Source organism: Anolis sagrei, chromosome 3, assembly GCF_037176765.1.
Source record: "Anolis sagrei isolate rAnoSag1 chromosome 3, rAnoSag1.mat, whole genome shotgun sequence".
NCBI classification, from domain to species: domain Eukaryota; kingdom Metazoa; phylum Chordata; class Lepidosauria; order Squamata; family Dactyloidae; genus Anolis; species Anolis sagrei.
In genome coordinates, this window is record NC_090023.1 from 34,894,607 (window position 1) to 34,915,225 (window position 20,619).

The following is a 20,619-nucleotide window of genomic DNA, read 5'->3' on the forward strand; positions in this document are numbered from 1 at the left end:
TGAGTATCAGGAAACACATTTTTTGTCAAGTAAACAAATAACAGTGAATATTCTTTCCATCTCAAATTGAGATACAGAAATTCTGATGAAAAGATTTGAACTTTGGAGTCATAAATTATCAAATAATGTTGAAGAATTCATGTCCTGGACAATTATGTCAAACAAGTACTGTATATACACACATACCCTAACATTTTAAAAACAGCACTGAGTAATGATTATTTATAAATGTATCTTCTGACACACATGTACCAGATTTTAATTGGCGTGTTTTGTTTTAATGAATTCGTTGATTGTTCTTATCATTATGATGGCACTGAATGGTGTTTGCTGTGAGGCTGCCCTGAGTCCCCCCTTGGGGGTGAGAAGGGCGGGGTACAAGTATATGAAATAAATAAATACATAAATAAATACTGTATAGCTCAACAAGAGTTTTCGAGAGGTATGAGTGGCATTCAAAGTGGGCGAAATCATAGTTTACACCCATCAAAATAATCAGGGCATCAGTTGTAACTAACTTTTTTTCTAGATCTCTAATCTTGACAGTATTTAGAACCAACCCGCTGGCTATGTAACTGTCTAATTGTAATGCTAGCTACATACTGTATACTTATTTGTTTTTGTAACTTATAAATTATTTAAATAAATGTCTTGTTTATTTAAAAGGCAAATGGGCTGCTGTATTATAGCCCTTTGGCATGATCAAAAGTTGTATTCAAGTATTTAGAACAGCAACATTGAACAAAAGAGTTGTCCAAACTTGCCAGGTTCAAATACAATCCTAACTAAAAAAACCAAGACCACTCAATTGATGTCATAAAACGTGAAATCCTCACAAATAAGCATGGCATATATCAGTTTAATTTAGGATGATAATTTTCAAAGACCATTCTGGAGGTCTCTAAATAAAAAATTAACTAGGCAGCTGCAAGCAATTGCTGTCAAATTTCATGAGCACCAAAAAGCATTTTTATCAGGAGAGAGGGAGCAGCATCAAATCAACATCAAAGCTTTTTGCCTTAAAATTATTCGAAAATGCATTTTGTAACTTTACCATTTAATTTTGAAAGGGGTAATATGATGTTTTCTAATGCTGTTTCTTACCAAATAAAAAGTTAGGCTTGATGAGCTAATGGTGGGTGGGAAAAAGGGAAAACAAGAAACCTGTTCATAAGAAGCAACCCCACTGGTAACTCCTGAAAAGCAGTAAGCAGTATGGGAAAACTGTGTGACTTTCCCTGATCCATGTCTGATAAATGCATTGTATTTCTGGTTTTGTAGTACTTCTGAAAGCAAGGGAAACAAAGGAAAAAAGAACCAGAATGTTTTTTAATTCTTTTAATAGAAGTACCCCTGCATATTTAAACTTTCATTAGTTTACCTTTTCTTTGGTTAGAGTTGCTAAAGCAAAAACTGCAGAAGGCTCCTGTACCTTTAATAGTTGTATTAAATAGCGACTTTCAGTAGGTGTTGCTTGTCACACAGTCAGACAAGAAGCAACACCTGTTGAAATTCCTCCTTCCACTCAACTCTTTAAAGATATTGGAGTCCCCTCCCATTTTCATCTCAACAACCCTAACGATGGTGTATGTTTAGATGGTAGTGCATCCAAAACAAAAATATTCTTCCTAATTGTAGCTTCCTGCCTTCCTCATTATCCCATTCATTTTAGCTTTCCCAAAATTGGTGTTATAAACCTTCTTCTGTGTGATGTTCTCCTAGCTGTGGTCTCCTTTGATGCAAGTGGGAAGAAATTTTGTTGTTGAAAAAAAAAAGGAAGGGGTAGGGGAGAGAAAGTATGGACTTTCCTGCTATTAGTCCTAGTCATACTCACTAATTGTTTGTAGTCCAGGATACATTAACTCTGAAGAAATATGGCTGGGGGGGGGGGGAGGTTGCCCATCTCTGCAGACTGATAGATGATAACCCTTCAGAAACATCTACAACTACAAATGATAAGCTAAGGTTATGTTCAAGGGTTTGGAGCACATGCTTGTGGCTGCTTTTTGGTCATGATTCTTGATAAGTAATATAGGTGTTGCGTTGTCATGTGCCTTCATGCCACTTGCTGACCTATGACAACCCTAAGAGTTTTCTTGGTATGATTTATTTAGAGGAGGTTTGGCTTTGTGTTCCCCTGATGACCTTATCACAAAGATCAGGCAAAGCATCCCACTTCACCAGATTTTGCCACCAAAGAGAGGGGCAGTGGGACAAATCCGTCATTCCACATGCTGCTTCCTTCACAGTGATGCTTCCCCCATTACAGATCCTTCCTGGCTCCATTAGTGTCAGCACAACACTGGCAGGTTCCCAGGATGCTTCCCAAGCCCCGTCTGATGAGGTGGTGAGGATAAAAAATGTGATGGGTTTCCATGGCAGGGCAGAGATTCAAACTGAGTATTCCCATTTAAAATAGTATTCAGTTCCATTAATGACTTACAGCTATAGACAAAAAACACAATTTTTTCTATGTTCCTTGCAATCACAGAACAATTTAAGGGAGCAGAGTGTACTGTGTTTTTCTCACTCACACAAAAATACACCACTGATACTGTGCAACAGATATAACCTCTAAAAACAGTTAAGTATACATATTAGTACTTCCATCAAATAGTCTTATGAAACTGAAAAGGATTTCTAGCTTACTTGTCACTCATAATTTTGCCTCCATACCCTAACAATTCAAAATGGAAGCTCCTGAATTGCTGTGGTTATTGCTTCTGCAAGAAATCTCTCCCATGCTTTAACAAATGGAAATGCCAAATAGAAATCAATATTCTTCAGCTAACGTATCACATGTCCTAAGGATATTGATGCTATTTAACAGCTGTAAACACAAATAAAAAAGCAATATCTCACACTATTAGTATGAAACAATAACATTTTCAAGCTATGCTATACACCCAGAGGGCTGTCAGTCACGTCTGTTCTTTAGAACAGTATGCTTAAAGGCTATTAAACATGCTAGCCTTGTACAAGAAATAGCACCAAGAATTGTATGGTTGTGCCTTGGTGGGCCAATAAAAGGGAGAGGAATGATACAATAAGAAAACCTGTACAAGAAAAATAAAAGAAATACATGTTAAATCACTTTTATAGTCAATTGTTTTAAGGGCTTGTCATTTGAATCATTATCATACATAATTCAAAATGTTTAAGATGGTTTTGCATTCCCCTACCCTACCTTAGTATCTTAGTGTGTTGGATTTAGAAAAGTCTGGGGGCTTCAACTGGAGCTGTTAGGATATGGAGACAAAAGTATAAGTAACAAGTAAACTAGAAATCCTTTACTGTTTCATAAGGCTATACTAATATGCATGCTTAACTTTTTTTTAGAGTTCAAACCTTTTCTACAATATTGATGGTGCTTTTCCTCTATGTGAGAGAAAAACATAATACACTCCACCCCCTTTAAAATTGCTTTGGGATTGCAGGGAACATACATATTGAAGAATATGTGGTTTTCATCCTACAACATTTCAAGTAAGAGAAGTCAGCAAGCATGAGCCAATGTGGTACATTTGTTGTTTATTCATTCAGTCACTTCCAATTCTTCATGACCTCATGGACCAGCCCATGCCAGAGCTGTCAGCCGTGGCCACCCCCAGCGACTTCAAAGTCAAGCCAGTCACTTCAAGGATACCATACATCCATCTTTCCCTTGGTCTGCCCCTCTTCCTTTTCCCCTCCATTTTCCCAAAATCATTGTCTTCTCCAAGCTTTCCTGTCTTCTCATTTTGTGGCCAAAGTACTTCATCTTTGCTTTTAATATCCTTCCCTCCAGTGAGCAGTCAGGCTTTCCTGGATTATGGACTGGTTTGAACTTCTTGCGGTCCAAAGCACTCTCAGAATTTTCCTCCCGCACCACAGTTCAAAAGCGTCTATCTTCCTTCACTCAGCCTTCCTTACATGGTACATATAATGGTTGAAATATTGGATCAGGATTTTGGAGACCAGGGTTTGAATCCTGTACAGCCACTAGATGAGGGTGCAAAAGTCACTGACTCTCAACCGCAGAGAAAAACAATAGCAATATCCCTCTGAACACATCTTGCCAAGAAACCAATTTAGGTTCACTTTAGAGTTGCCATAAGCCTAAGTCTAGCTGTGTGTGCCAGCCTACAATAGACAAGATAGACTCAGCTGCCTCCGGAATCCCTTATTGAGCACTTATGAGCAGCAAAACACAGTAAAGGACAAGCAGATAAACCTACCCCATCAACTGTTCTCCAACTTGTTAAAAATATCACTGAAATGGCAAACATAAGTGAAGACTTGTGAAATAAAAAGTCATCTGATACATTATGGGAAGGTCCTTTCAACTGGTCTATCAAAGTTTCAAAATATTAGTTTATCTGATTTGATCATTTCTTTTCCCCTGATGATATTATTAGGTTTGAATTAAAAGTTTGGTTAAACATATCGAACCCCTTTTTTCATTGGTGTAGAAAACTATCCCTGTTCTTTCTGCCTTTGGTACCAAATATTCTGTTAAAGAACTAATAGAATATATCACTTTCATTAAACTGATAGATAACAATTTCATTTGATCAGGTTATCAGGGTTGCAGTTCATAGTTTTGCAGAAGATGTGCATAAGCAGGTTTGATGTACTGAAAATTCTAACATTTGCCATTGGCTTCTATTTGAGAAAAATCAGGTGGTAAAACAGTCACTCAGTACCCACTAAATGAGATGTACTTAGCTGTAACATAATGGTTTCCTTTGACAGAAGAAATTTAAGAGTCCTTTTCTTATCCTTTAAACAGACCATCTTATTTAGAAGTTACTGTTGTTTTCAGCTTCTCTCTCTGTTAACATAAATCTGTTATAAGTGGGAGGTAAAATCAATAGCAGCAGTATAAACTGAATTTGTAGCTGTATAATCAGAGTTTCCTGGAGACTGGTCAACGTGAAAGCAAATGTGTAAATTAAAATGCAGCAGCAATGTACAAGATTTAATTCATTTCTCTGCTGCATCTGCAGAAGAAATGAAACATGCTTCACCCAGTGCTGTAAAAAGTGGCAGATGAATGTCCTTGAATAATATAGCTACTAAATATAACATTTTTATATCAACATGATGCTTTAAAAGCACAAGAAAATTGCCTGAATGTTTTCTGAAATACTGAAAAATAAGGGTTATTTGCTTGAACTGTTAATCAAAAGAGCTTTTTCTAGAAACCTTTATATCTTCAACAGACATTGTTTGGCATTAAACATTTGTATTACTTCTCCACACACTCTTAAGATTAAATATTTAACATAGGGAGAAGAAGACTGTTTGCCCAGGAAGGAGCGTGATGCAGTGTTGTTATCTAAAAACGATGTATTTGATTTATTTTTCTCTTGTACTTAAATCCTGGAGACGATGTTATTGTGTCTAACGGTGTCAGACTTTCTCAAAAGATTATCTGACTAGCAGATCTTTATAATCTCATTATTCAATGTTATTGATAAACCTTTGCCTGGATGTGCTCTTCATTCTTAACTTTACATAGAAGTAGATCTGTAATACAGTCCTGGATGATTGTCCTCCAAAACTTATTTCCACATTCCATCCTTTTACCTTTTTCACATTTTTCTTTCTGTGAATAAAGAGTACTTGATATAATAAACACACTAGAAAAACCAATGAAATTCATAGCTTCAGGATAATTGTGTCATTTTCATGTACAGATGGTCCCCAAGTTACGAACAAGATAGGTTCTGTAGGTTTGCTTTCAAGTTGAATTTGTATGTAAGTCAGAACAGGTACATGTTTGAGTGCAACTCCAGCTGGGTGTGTATGTGTGCGTGCGTGCATGCTTTTGATAGCATAAGGTAGCGTTAACACCCCTGTCATGTTTGTTTGGCTGTCTGTGCCCCTTGTTCAGAAGATTTCACCTCACTTCCTGTCCGCATAATAATTGGATTCTGAAAATTTGGCTTTTTGTTGAAACAAAGATTGATGATAAAGCTGCAGAGGAGACCCTCTTTCCCCATAACTCTTCCAGGAGTGAATTTCCCTTCCTAGGGATAGATTCACTTCCTGTTGTTTCACCCCTGTCCTTAACTATAAGTCATTTGTAAGTCAGATGTTTGTAACTCAGGGAATTCCTGTAATATGTTGTGGGCAAATGACTGAAACAAAATCTGAACCTGCAAATGGGGATATAGTTCTCCACCAAGTTTCTTCCCAAAGCTAGCAATACAGATACACATTTTATGCAAAGTAAGACCTGAACTTGTCACTCCAGAATTCTTCTTGTTGAGTTTCTCGGCAATTGTTTTTCTACAACTTTTTAAATATTTTCAAATATTCTTCTTGTCCTTATCATGGAGGCAGCTTTAATGTCCAAGCTAGGGAAATTATTGTCCTTTTTTCTAACCACTCATACAATTTTGTATGAGAAAGATTTTACTACCACAATATACATATGAATATTGCTTGGGGCAATAAAATATACCCAGAACAGTTTATACACCATGTTTGCCTCTGCATGAAAAGCAAGTTTATATGCAAAGTGAGAATAATTACTACTTATAGGGGAAGGACATGTTCAGTGATAAATCCACATTGTATGCAGGTTGTCTAAGCTGTATGGAAAGGTTAACATTGGCCATCATTAACAAAACTCTGCATTTATATGCATAGAATTCAGATTCAAACTGGAGCAACTGTCCGGCTGTCCCGATTTGACATGGACACTCCTGGTTAATTCTCTGTTGTCCCACTTTTAATCTGCTTTTCTCCTCAATTTAATTTAATTTACTGCGAACTATGTTCAAAGTGCAAAAGTCTGGGAGAGAATCAGGATATAAATTCAATAAATAAATAAATAAATAGTCATATGTACCCAGTTTCCTCAGCAGAGAGAGGAGAGGATGGGCAGAATCTTACACTTCCAAATATACTTAAGCAAAAGCAATCTGCTATAGCATATCATAACCTGTATGCTTTTCCTCTTTAATTATGGCATATCCCAAAGAAAATTTGTTTGGTGTCATGATTTTTAGTCCTGTTGCTGGGCTTGGTTGGAGCACTAATTCAAAACATTGCATTGGATAGACCACATCAGCTCTAGTTTCTTAGATATTGTTATCATGATTTTCTATGTGCAAGCGAATGGTAGATGGCATATATGCTGTATTTCAAAAACCAGAGCTGGCAGGGGGGAAAAAGTGCCATTTTTGGAATGAGCAGGTCAAATATACACAAAAACAGGATAACCTTAGAGGCATCAAACTTGCCAATGGCTATTTTAATCTTTCCCATTTTGACCACACTATGACCTTGCTTAGAGTACAACTACATAGTAGAATTACTGCCTTTTGACACTACTTTAACAGTATCGACAATACTATGGAATCCTGGGATTTGTAGTTTGGTGAGGCATCCGCCATCTTTGGGAGCACAGAAGGCTAAAAACTTGTAAAACTGTAACTCCCATGATTCCAGAGCATTGAGCTATGGCAGTTAAAGTGATGTCAAACTGCATTAATTCTTCAGAGTAGGTACACCCTTCGTCAAATGTGTCCTTCTTTGCTATTATTGATTGATATTTATATGACTGTAACTTTTATGACAGTGTGTGTGTGTTTTACTGCTGTCTAGTCTACTGTAGTTAAATGACTGTAGTTTTTTTGAAAAACATTATTTGCATTAGTATTTATTTTTGATGCAATTTTTAAATGCCTTGAGGATTCATTCACTCAAATGTTCACATTTTAGTTAGGAAAATAACATGGGTTTGTTACACTTAAAGCTGCTATCAAAACAAAGATTATAGCTACGGAATCTGTTGTAAATATTTTTATTTGAATAGAAATTACAAAATGCACTGTTATTATATTTGTGTATGTTATGTAGAAGAGCTTTTCATGAAAATGTCATTATCAGTAGAATTCCAGTTTATTTTCCCTTCTACTTTAAAACTGCCATCTTGTACACACCAGAAATAATTTCCATTGAGTTGACTGAGACTTCCCTTCACGTGAATGTGTACAGGATTGCAGCCAATTTTGCATCTTGCATTTTAAAAGAATGTAAAATACCGAAGTGTGGGCTCTTTCTTTCAATATTTTCATCATCACAGACATTCATAAATAGAGACATTAAAAAACCTTTACTTAATAAAAACAAATTATTGGATTTATGGCTGGGATTTTGAGGGAATGTTTAGCTTTTAAATGTAGTTTTAATTGTATTTTTATTCTGTTTTAACTGTATTTTAATTTTTGTATCTATGACACAAATATTTAATTGCTTTTTAATTTTTGTATACATATGTATATGCATCTGCCTGGTTTTAAAATATTATCATGTTATGTCATTGTTACTCGCCTTGAGTCCCTATGCAGAGAAAGGCGAGATAAAAATAAAGTCAATAAATAAAATACCTGTGGGACTGATTATCTGCAAAACAAGTCAGGTTATTTTGACAGCCTATTTTATTTCCGAAATGTGTGCTGTGATACTGTTGCATTAATCATTTATAACTGCATAGATATTGTGGTATTTTCATTTCATTCTCCATGAATTTTATTTCTCATTTTTTCCCATTCAAGATCCCAGAAGCTTATTTTATTAGAGATCCTCATACATTCCTCCTTACAAAGGACTTTATTAAGGTATAAACAATGTATTTAGTACAATGAAATCTCACCAGAGCTTAGCTGCATGTCCTTACAGGTTAACATTTTCACATGCATTTCCAGCTACTTGAAATAGGAATGGTTAGTTGGTTAACTGAAGCATGCTTGAAAGGAGAAGCAAAGCTTGTCTACAAAATACTAACACTTGGATGAGTCTGCAGCCTGGGAGAAGAGCACCCGGTGAATTTTCTGGACTTTTTTCATGGCTGACTTGGGATATGCTTGCATTGTCAAGGAGTGTGTTGACCTATCTCTTTGATGCATATTGATTATGACAATCACTCTCCTTTCCCTGCAGGCCATGGAGGCACAGATACAGAACTTTGGACAGACGCCATCTCAGTTGCTTATTGAGCCACATCCGCCTCGGAGCTCTGCCATGCACCTGGTGAGCTATAACTGCTTGTTGGGAATTTATTTCCTCTGAATCTGAAAATACTTTTATAGGTCATAAAATACCAATTTAACTAACACTTTCTTTTTATATGCCCGGAGTTCCCCACAAACACTAGCTCTCTTTTCTAGGCAGAAACATTGCTGACTGCAATATATAGGCAAATGTGTGGATCTTTTTTTTAAAACACTCACTGACTGCTTTGAGCCAGTTTACTGACTTTTTAAATGAGCTTCTATCATCATAAATATGTATTTGATGAATACCATTGTGTGTAAAGACGGGGAGGGGGGGTGACTCCATTTTCTTATAGGGAGATCGTATTGCAAGAGGAGAAGGAAGCATTAGGAAATGATTTCTGTGATTTATTAACATTGGCTACTTGTCAGAAGTGAGGAATTATAGTTCAAATCATGTGGGAAAGCTCCTGGCCATTCTGAGAGGACACAGCATGCACTTTAACTTTGGTTTGAACTTCCAAATCATTCCTAATTCATTATTTTGTGTATTTGTTCCAGGTTGAGAGGGGCAGGATATTGTTTAGCTAGAATGTAAACAATGGGATCTATTTTTGTCTTTACTTATGATTTGAAGCATTTCACCGTTAGAAGTTTTCTTTTTAAAAAAAATCCAAGCTATAATACTTTTGAACTTTATATCAGCCCACAAAATATAGAGCAAGATAACATAAATACTAAGTAATATTGCTCTTTTAACTGTTTTTCCTTCTCTTTTGCATAAACATGAACAATATATACCATGGAAATAGTGAAAGGCTGCCTCATACTGAGTCAGATCATTGGCTCATCTTACCCAATGTTATGGACTAAGTGCCATGGATCTCCATGGGTTCAGAGAAGAACATCTGGCACCTTACCTGCTAGAGCAGTGGTTCTCAACTTGTGGGTCCACAGATGTTTTGGCCTTCAACTCCCAGAAATCCTAACAGCTGGTAAACTGGCTGAGATTTCTGGTAGTTGTAGGCCAAAACACTTGGGAGCCCATAGGTCAAGAACCACTGTGCTAGCGATTAAATCTCAGATTGTCAAACCTATCTGAAATTTTCAAAACAAACTGAACGTTTTTGAAGAGCAACATAGATCCTTAGGAGGTTGTTAATATTCTAGAAAGGTATTTAAACCATGATCCCATCAGGAGTGTCTCATTGATCTTAGTAGGACATGGTATGCCTAAAGACATATTCTATATGTTCAATATGTAGTGTCCTTTTATTTATTTTTCTCATTAAAACATATGATAATGTTGTATTACTATAATGCAATATATTTGTAAAAGAGTTTATAATTAGTCAAACATAGGGCTCCAACACACACACACACAACATTGGTGAAAGCATTCTGGCTAGGCAGGCACTTTCTTTTTCTTTCTGAAACAGCAGCCACGCAGATCACATCCCACATGTTTACATTCAGAGGGGTTTACATAACAACTTGTGATGCACGAAGTGCGAAGTCCTGTTTGGAAAGAGATGATAAAGCCCTCCTGGTCTAGATGAGCCATTGCACACCTATAGATGAAGACTCATGATATCCATTCTACATTTTGAAAAATACTACTGATATTCCACATAGTACTAAACGCTGTGATGCTTCTGAGGGCAGACCTGCCACCCTAAGAATCATAAGATTACTGCTATCAAACACGTATTTTGCAGTATATGACAATATTGCTTTACAGTCTGATGCCATCACAAAATGACTGAGATCTTACTTAGCTCACTGCAGGCCAAACACTATAGTTCACCACTTATCATTCTCAAGGTTCACCTTTTTTCTGCAATAGCTCCCATGAACAGCCATTCATTACTTAACGGAAAGCAGGGGGAGCGGGTTGGTAAATTATCTGGTTATGTGGTCATTAGTCTGTGCCTGGCTGTGAGGCATAATCAGACAGTTGTCCAGTCCTTCTAACTATGGAATTCTGCAGCAAAGGCATGATTCCTAAGTGGGAGCTTTCATTGTTGTGAAGGGTGGAAGAGAATACCAACCACCACAGCAACACAAAAAGATAGATGAAACCATAAGGTGGACATACGTATTTCACAAATAGGATGCTAACCTGTTTATTTCACCACTTCTTATTATTGACTACTGCAAGCAGGTCAAATAAAAGCTTAATGCAATAAGAATAGTTTACTAATGTGCTGTTATTGTATTTCTGCATGTTATGTGGGAGAAGAGGTTTTCATGAAAATGTCATTATCAATAGAATTCAGGTTTTTTTTCTCCTTACAATGTGTAGTTTTGTTGATTTGGCACTGTTAATAAATAAGATCTTGCCATTAACTTCTATTAATTGAGTTCCTCTAAGTTATCATTCAACTATCATATCATTTATAATGTAAAACTTATGGATGACTTAAGTATTGCTTCTTTTGATCCCATTCTTTACTATATGAAGTACTATAGCCATTTCATTGAGATGTTCTTTCTGTTAATGCTGACTTAATCATTCACACCCTTCAATAATAACCCAATGACCCTTAATCATTTCCCATCTCTTTTTGCCCTGTGTTATGCTCCAGCAACAGCTTTTCTAATCTTCCTGCCCTGTATTTGTAGCATTAGATGTGCAGATAGCTTTGTTTCCCCTGTATGTGCAAATGTTTCCTGATTCTCTTAACCTGATTTTTCCCTCGGACCTCTTCACTAATTGTGTTATCCCTTCTGTTTTCTTCTGCTCTCTTCTCCTTTCTACTCAACAGTGTTTCCTTCCACAGAGCCCGCTTATGTTTAAAGATCAGATGCAGCAGGATGTTATAATGGTCCTCAAATTTCCATCAAATTCTCCTGTCACTCATGTGGCAGCCAACACGCTTCCCCATCTTACTATTCCTGCTGTAGTGACTGTGACTTGCAGCCGCCTCTTTGCAGTGAATAGATGGCACAACACAGTTGGTATGTATACTTCAGTATAAGGTTAATATTTGTACAGAAACACAAAGCATGAATTGTCGAAGGCTTTCATGGCCGGAATCGCTGGGTTGTTGTAGGTTTTTTGGGCTGTATGGCCATGTTCTAGAAGCATTCTCTCCTGACATTTCACCTGCATCTGTGGAAAGCACCCTCCCAACTTGTGAAGATGTTTGCCACAGATGCAGGCAAAACATCAGGAGAGAATGCTTCTAGAACATGGCCATACAGCCCGAAAAATCTACAACAACCCAAAGCATGAATAGTTTTGCATTTGAGTATAGATTTTTGTTGTTTTTGTTGTTGCAGCTGGTGTTTTAAGTAATAAATTTCAACACAAAGTGTTGGTTTTTTAAAAAAAATTCTGAAACATCTCTCCCTTCTAAACATAAATGCTAGTATAGTTAGTTGCCATCTCAGGTTCATACAATTGCTTCTAAATATTTCATCTAATATTATTTTGAATGCCTCCAATACTTGGATATTGGGAGCCAGAAAGGTGTCATGGTTTGAGTGTTGGACTACAATTCTGGAGAAGTGGGTTTGAATCCTTGCTTATCCATAGAAACCTATTGTGTGACCCTGGACAAGGTACACACATTCAGTGTCTGAAGAAGGCAAAGGCAACCCTTCTGAAGAAATCTTGCCAAGAAACATGGCTACTTTTGACATCAGAATCAGGTTCATGGAGTGGGGAAGGTTTCAGCACCCCTTACTTTATATAAACATGATAGATACAGTGGGTTGTTGTGTGTTTTCCGGGCTGTATGGCCATGTTCCAGAAAGCATTCTCTCCTGACGTTTCCCCCTCATCTATGGCAGGCATCCTCAGAGATTGTGACCTCACATAGCCATACAGCCTGGAAAACACACAACAACCCAGTGATTCTAGCCATGAAAGCCTTCTACAATACAATGATAGATACACCTCTCTCACTCTATTTCTAGTGTACACAGGGCAGAGATGTGAACAACTGCCATTTTGGCTCCTGTTTGTCTATTTTGACAGTACATATTTTTTTTAGAAATGTGTGACACAGTCCATATAGAAAAGAAAGTGGGGTGAAACCATAAGATAAAGGGTAGATATAGGGAACTTACGAACAATGACTATAATAAGAGGAAGACTGAATGTACACAGCAAAATGAAAGGGAAAGATGGCAAAGACAAGTCAAAAATGTAATTTGTTAGAGTAAGGGACAGGCTTACCTACTAATAATAATAAATAATACAAACTATTGTCCCAAGGGTACTCAGGTCAGATTCCAAGCAAATAAACATTCAGTGCCTCAGTACAGTACCAGATAAAACATAATAATCCAAAATAATCCCACTTATAAAAATAAACTATAACATGATACTCACAGATTAAATCAAGTATAACCTAACCAAAAATATCTCCACATAAGAATCCTAAACACAAAACATCCACATTCCATTACAAACACCCACGGAAGTTCACTAAGGTGTGTTTATTGATTATGTAGCCAGTGATGTTAATTGGACAAACATGATCTGATCAAGTCTGAATACAATAGCAGTTTTTTAAATTAGTGATGGTCTCTCGTCATTTAATCCTCCTCCTCTCCATAAGCTAGTGAGCAAAATTAAGTTTTCAATTGTGTTTTGAAGGAGAGAAGGAAGGGAGTTCCAGAGGTGGGGGGGGGGGGGGCAACCACAAAGAAGGCCCTCTCTCTCGTCCCTGCCAGCCATGTGTGGGACGGAGTGGAACTGAGAGCAGGGTCTCCTCTGCTGATTGCAGTGCCCAAGTTGGTTTATAGGAGGAGATGCAGTTAGTCAAATAGCCTGGAGCAGAGCTGTTTAGGGCTTTAAAGGGAATTGTCAGCACTTTGTATTTAGCCCGAAAGTAGACCAGCAGCCAGTGGAGCTGCTGCAGCATGGGAGTCATTCTTTAACAATACAGCACTCCAGTTAATAATTAGATCAATACTATCACCTTCTTGATAAGAAAAGAATGATATCCAGAGCAGCTGCCATCGTTTATCTACTTGAAGTGCTCATGAAAAAAAGTCCATCAGATTGTTTCCAACAGGCCATACCAACTTCAGGCAATCCCTGCATTACAAACATCCAACTTACAAAGGACTCATAATTAATAACAGGGATGAAACAACAGGAAACCTACAGACTCTATCTTTTTGTTGTCAAAACATTCTGGCATCACATGATCTTTGAACACTTCCTCCCATCACATATTCACCTTAGATCAACATCTTATGGAAGGCTTTGGTTCCAGTGAAGGGACTTTTGACATATATGATAAACATTATTTACAAGGAAAATTATTTTGTATTGGGGGAAATGTGCATTTTAAAAAAATACATGATGATCGCACAGGATGTCCTTTTTTTAGTAAGATAAAACTCCTTAGTTCTTATTAGTGTAACTTCTTTTCTCCCTTAGGCCTCAGGGGAGCCCCTGGATATTCTTTGGATCAAGCTCATCATCTTCCCATTGAAATGGATCCACTGATTGGTATGTCAGGAAAAAAAATAACAACTTTTATTAGAAAACAATGTGTTCATCTATGTTTGTGTGCACTCCATTCTAATTATGTTTTATTATGAAGGCTTCAGAATGGAAAGCCATAATGACAATCAACCTTTAGCTTTAGAATGAAAAACTGTGATATAAAACATCAAGGTAAGAGTACTTCTGGAGTAAATGAAAGGTTCTTCCATTTCAGCAAGAAAATATAGTCGATGCCGTCCCCTGATGTTTGTTTCTGACATCAGATGTGTATTTCACCTGAATGCAGATGTTTAATAGAAGTATGAAGCCTAAGAGTGCCTTGATAAATTCTGGCGCATGATTTTATCTCTTCAGACTATTAAACATAGTGCCTGTGAAGTCCATATGTTAATGAAGTTCTGATTCTTCTGCTAATCCATTTTTATACTACTCAGTTGACATCTTCAGAAAGTTGCCAATTATTGTCTTGCAATACCTTCCTACTGGCTGAAACAGTCATTTTCAATCTCAGTCATGTATATGTGAAGTTAGAGGGGTTTTTTATTCATCCAATATGCATTACTTTGCACTTACTTATAGCAAATCTCATCTCACTGCCTACATATCCAGTTTGAGACATCCTTGCAGATTTTATCATCCAGAATAATTTAATATTATCTACCAACCTGCATAAATTTGTTAGAAAATACACATTTTCAATTTATGGGTGAATCATTTCTAGACTTTACTGTAATTATTAATGCGCTTCTGCTTCATCCTAGTTTATAGTGTTATACTGACCTAATGAACTCATTGCATTTTTCATGTGGTACAGCTGAATGTTTTAATGCTGTTATACATATAGCAGTCACTCTAAGTAGAAAAAGGATGATCATACTACTTTAATTTCAAACGAAAGTAACTTGAATTTGGCCATAATAGGACGGAGAATAACTGAAGGAGCAGTTCAAGACTAGTTGGATAGTCCTTTGCACCAGATGATTGAGGCAGGAGACTGAAAATTCAAAATCCGTTTGGTCTGTTAAACTCCCAAATTCAGATCCCAAGTTGGAAATCTGTGAACATTAACATAATGCTGGATCTCTTAGGAAACCTTTTAACATATGGATCAGCTGAAGGAGACTTTTGTGTTATTGTTAATAATGAGAATAAGGCAGGTAGTTTCATATATTAAGTATCCATGCTATCCCTATCTTAAATCATGTCCTTCAAATGTCAGTAATCTTGTATTATCTAGAGTTATCCATTCTTTTATTCAAACTAGAGCTGCAGCTTTGTACTACACCTTGAAGTTTGGTTGAGACATAGTCCATCTGTCCTTGGCATCATGCAGTGATTTCATCTTAATTCTTAGTTTTTTGCCATTCCAAATGAATTTGCTAATATCTTTGTTCCATTGTTTGAAGGAGGTATCATTTAATAATATTGGTATTGTTTGGAAACATCATTTTAAGGAGAACATTCATTTTAATTGTAGATACTCTTCCCAGCAAAGAAAGTTCTAGCTGGGTCTATCATTTTTAAACTTTTAGGATTCCATTCCATGCTTTTTCATAGTTGTTTCCATATAGGTCTAGATTTTTCATTGTCATGTAGATTCCCAGATATCTCAAAACCTGTCCTTTCCTTCAAGGTTCTCTGGTCTTGCTGCGGGACATTTTTAATCATTATTTTAGTTTTCCAAAGTCCTCAATAATGTTAGGTATTGTCTCTATGGGTTCTTCCGTGGCTATCACTTCATTGCTGCAAAAAGCCATAACATGGTGGTTTCTTTTTTATTTTCAGTGGAGTTTTCTTGTTGTATTTTTCTTGCCATTTTTCTTTTGGCATGTCTAAATGTGTTGAGGATGAGAAAATCTGCAAAGTAGTCTTTACATTCCCAGATCACTGAAGTGTGTGAGCATCCTACAGCATGTGCTGAAAAAAAAATGTTTGCATGCTATAAAGTTTATGAAGATACTTCCAATAAGCAAGTGAAGGGTTATTCCCCTATTTTATGTAGAAAATAAGTATATACCATAGTGAGAGGGGGGGGGGGGGGTCGCACAACTTATCTTATAGAATCAACAGCAGAAGTTCTCATCTCACTGCCTACATATCCAGTTTGAGACATCCTTGCAGATTTTATCATCCAGAATAATGCAATGGTTCTAACCACATAGAGAGGAATCGTGTTCCCTCTGACCTTACAGAAAGCCAAGTCTTGTCTTGCCCAAGATAAAAATGACCACCTCTTCATTTTGTTGTTGTCATGCTGAAAGCTCTTAAGCAATAAAGCTGGTGGTTAAATGAGGACAAGAAATTGGACAGCACTGTAGGAATGTGTTTTGAAATGAGCACCTTCAACTGAGAGAATTTGATCAGTAGCCCTCAAAGTTTATTTTATTTTACTTTGGGCCTACAACATGTTCTAAAATGTGGTAGGGTCATTAGTCCAACCCCTTCCACTCAGAAATAGATAGCTAAAGTAGTTCTGAGAGATAGTGATCCAACCTCTGTTAAATTATCTCCAGTATACTTTGAGTTTTGAGACGAGGTGACTTTCCCATTAGATTTTGTGGCTCTTTTGTTCATTTTTACTATGTTATAGTTTAGCAAGACCTATGCTAATAATGTGGAGTACTTCCATATTCCTGAAAGCTAGCCTGGCCATGTTAGCATTGAATTCTCAGTTCTGTATTATTATTTTTTCTGGATACTGCATGACAAAAAGTTGTCAAGATGTCTTGCTTATATGGGTTTTTTTTCTTCATTTTGTTTAGCCAATAACTCTGGTGTGAACAAACGGCAGATCACAGACCTTGTGGATCAAAGCATTCAGATCAATGCTCATTGTTTTGTGGTCACAGCAGATAATCGCTACATTCTTATCTGTGGTTTCTGGGACAAGAGCTTTCGGGTTTATTCCACAGAAACAGGTAAATGTTGTACATTCATCGCTGTACTTTTAGCATCAGGCACATTTTTGTGGTATCTATGAGCTATATATTTCTTTACTGTGAATTCCTAATTGATTTTTCAATATCATTGAGATCTAAAGAATTATGCATATTTGTTGTAGGAATTGTAAAAGAGATATTCAGCAGGTGATATGCACATTAGTAAAGATTTCTTGTTTCAATAGTTTTTTAAAAAATCTGGAAAAGTACTATTTAAACTTCTAAGAGCTTCAAACACAACTTGGAAGCCTGAGTGTAGAAACTGTTTGTTTGTTTAATAAATGTTTTTAATGTTTTCATTTTGTAGCACTTTTCCATTTTCTTGCTGGATTCATATTTTCTTTGGTTGTTGTATATGCTGTCATAGTTTTATTGTTTGCTACTTGGTTTTCTTAAACATTGTCTGCAGTTACTATTTTATTACTGAGATGTTTTAACTATTTTGAATACCTTTCAGAGACTTTTAGTTATTGGGCATTTTAAGTGGGGAATAAATATATGATAACAGCACATTTTCATGTAGAAATCCACATGTTCAGGTTTAGCATCCTTTATCTAGAATTCCAGATCCATAATACTCCAGAATTGTCCACATGGGTGACTGAGAGTGACTTATTTTGTTTCTGACAGTTCAGTGTGCACAAACTTAGTTTCATGCACAAAAAATATTTAAAATATTGTGTAAAATTGCCTTCAGGCTACGTGTATAAGTTAACATGAAATATAAATTAATTTCACATTTCGACTTGGATCCTATCTTTTAAGATTCTGAATGTATGTAAGTACATGCAAATATAGGTATTCTAAAATCCAAAAAACCTGAAACCCAAAACACTTCTGGTCCCAATCAAAAAAATGATCAGGGACCAGTTAATGGGGGAAAGACCACGGAGAGCTGCTGCCAGTCAAAAACAGGCAATGCTAGCTAGATGGACGCATTGTCTGAATAGTATAAGACAATTTCATGTATTCCTATGAAAAAAATTGCACCTTGTGTTTTTTCCATGTCAAATTAAATGCCACCTGTTATCTGAAACTTTCACTCAAGTGTCATTTTACATTAACTATAAAGAGGTAATAGAAAGTGCACTGTTCAGATTCTATAAGGGAAAACGTGAGTTATTTTGGAGGTATCCTAATATTTGGTGGTGTCTGCACCCAGAATTGTTCCGCTGGAAGAGACTTAGTAAAGCTATAGGTCTGACCAAGTCTGCCTGATGTCAGTTTTAAACTCCAGTTTTTTAATTGGGGTATATTCTTCAAATTCATTTGCTTCCATTTGTATTCTAAGGTTCTGAAACATAATAATGAATAACACAGCCATCTTTGTTGCAGGGAAACTGACTCAGATTGTGTTTGGCCACTGGGATGTAGTCACTTGCCTTGCCAGATCGGAATCATATATTGGTGGGGACTGCTACATAGTCTCTGGCTCCCGTGATGCTACATTACTGCTATGGTACTGGAGTGGTCGGCATCATATCATTGGTGACAATCCAAACAGCAGTAAGTTCATCCATTGCTTTATATGTATTACCTGTTTAAGTAGTTTAAGCCTTAGTTGCGACACATAGAATTTCCAAAAATTGTATTTATAGGCTGCAGTAATCATTTTGCTTCATAGAACCATAATCCTTAAATCACCAATTCACATACAGGCAGTCCCCGGGTTACAAACAAGATAAATTATGTAGGTTTGTTCTTAAGTTGAATTTGTATGTAAATTGGAACAGGTACATTTTTATTAATAACCACAACCAATTTTTTGAGTTTTAGTTTTGGATAGCTTAGGGAAGGGCTAACACCCTATAACATTGATTTTGTTGTCTCTGCTCCTGTTCAAAAGGTTTCACCTCACTTTCTATCCCTGTGACAATTGGATTTTGAAATATTTGGGTTGTTGCAGATACAAGGATTGGTGATTGAGCTTCAGTGGAGATACCTTTTCCTGTGATAACTCTTCCAGAAATGAATTTCCCTTCCTAAGAATAGATTTCCTCTCACTTCCTGCTGTCTCAAAGACAGGAAGTGAGATTAAACCTTTCTAATGAGGATGCAGACAGCAGCAAAAATCTCAAAGAGTCTCTAACCCCAAACCATACTAACCAAAACTAAAAGACATTGCATGGAGTTCTACTTTAAATGTAACTTGGAATGATGTTAGTCATAGCATATTATATATTTTACCTATGAATGTAAATGCTTAAAGTTGTGTTAAGAAATATTTCTTTGTAATATTCACAGTTCCTGCACATAAACTGCCAGGAGATTAGGGCTTACCTTGTAAGAAAAATGAAAGTGAGATGTTCAGTGTAGGTTAAATCCAATTAGTTAACATCTTTAAAATGAATCTCTAGAAAGATGCAGATGATATTTTCAGAAAAGGATTAGTTTCTCAGAAGCTGTCATCTGGAGACACAGATAAGATATTTTATATCACAGTGCATAAGGAATTCAAAAGAAAAATGTCAGGTTACAGTTATGTGGGCCAGGTGCTTGACTTTCTAATGATCCTTTAAGCTGAAAGACAGTTAATTATCAATTTCAGCTTCATTGCATCCAATTACCAAAAGGAACTTTAGTTGTTTCAGAGAATCATATGGAGGAGAATCATTTGCTTCCTAATTTTTTTTAATCAACACTTACTAATAATGTATTTTGAAACTTCCCTTTCATGTTCACATACCCAAGTGTGCACATACTTAGGCCTAAATACAATTTTAATCCCATATAGGACATAACCATTGAATCAGTGAGGTTTCCGTAAGCATTAATATCTGATTCAACAGCTTATTGAACAGTTATGATTTAGTTAAAATTAACAATTGGAGTCTCATAATTACTAAAAACATAAATGAAATTTGTTGGAAATAGCTTGTTGAAATAATGCTCTAGTTGTGTTGTTCTTCATGAAACTGCCCATGTATATACATCTAAAAGTAAATATACTATCAGACTTCATGTCTTATACATATTAGCTTTGGAAATTTAGAACACAAAAAAGGTTTTCATTTTTAAAGTGTCAGCTTACAAATTAGATATGCTGTAGATGTGAATTGCTCTCAAGATGTCAATGAATTGTAGTCTGTGACAGCTCTTCTGCCTGACATTGCATTGGGCTTCGTGAGGCAGAGCTCCATGTAACCTACAAGTCATGGGAACAGCCCAAGATACCACATTAGCTGCCTGCCATACTGTAGTGTTCAAACTATGTTGCAAT

At 36.4% G+C, this 20,619-nt stretch overlaps 1 protein-coding gene across 8 annotated transcripts in view; it reads left to right on the forward strand.

Moving 5' to 3' along the window:
* NBEA (neurobeachin) overlaps positions 1-20,619 on the forward strand; it is a 441,541-nt gene that overhangs the window by 406,146 nt on the left and 14,776 nt on the right. For 4 of the 8 annotated variants that reach the window (XM_060770827.2, XM_060770830.2, XM_060770823.2 and 1 more), the window contains 6 exons: positions 8,553-8,615; positions 8,938-9,027; positions 11,759-11,951; positions 14,392-14,463; positions 17,223-17,378; positions 18,735-18,905. In XM_060770827.2, the coding sequence (XP_060626810.2) occupies positions 8,553-8,615; positions 8,938-9,027; positions 11,759-11,951; positions 14,392-14,463; positions 17,223-17,378; positions 18,735-18,905 (745 nt within the window). The remainder of the gene's footprint in view (positions 1-8,552; positions 8,616-8,937; positions 9,028-11,758; positions 11,952-14,391; positions 14,464-17,222; positions 17,379-18,734; positions 18,906-20,619) is intronic. The other 4 variants (XM_060770828.2, XM_060770831.2, XM_060770825.2 and 1 more) reach the window with 3 other exon arrangements.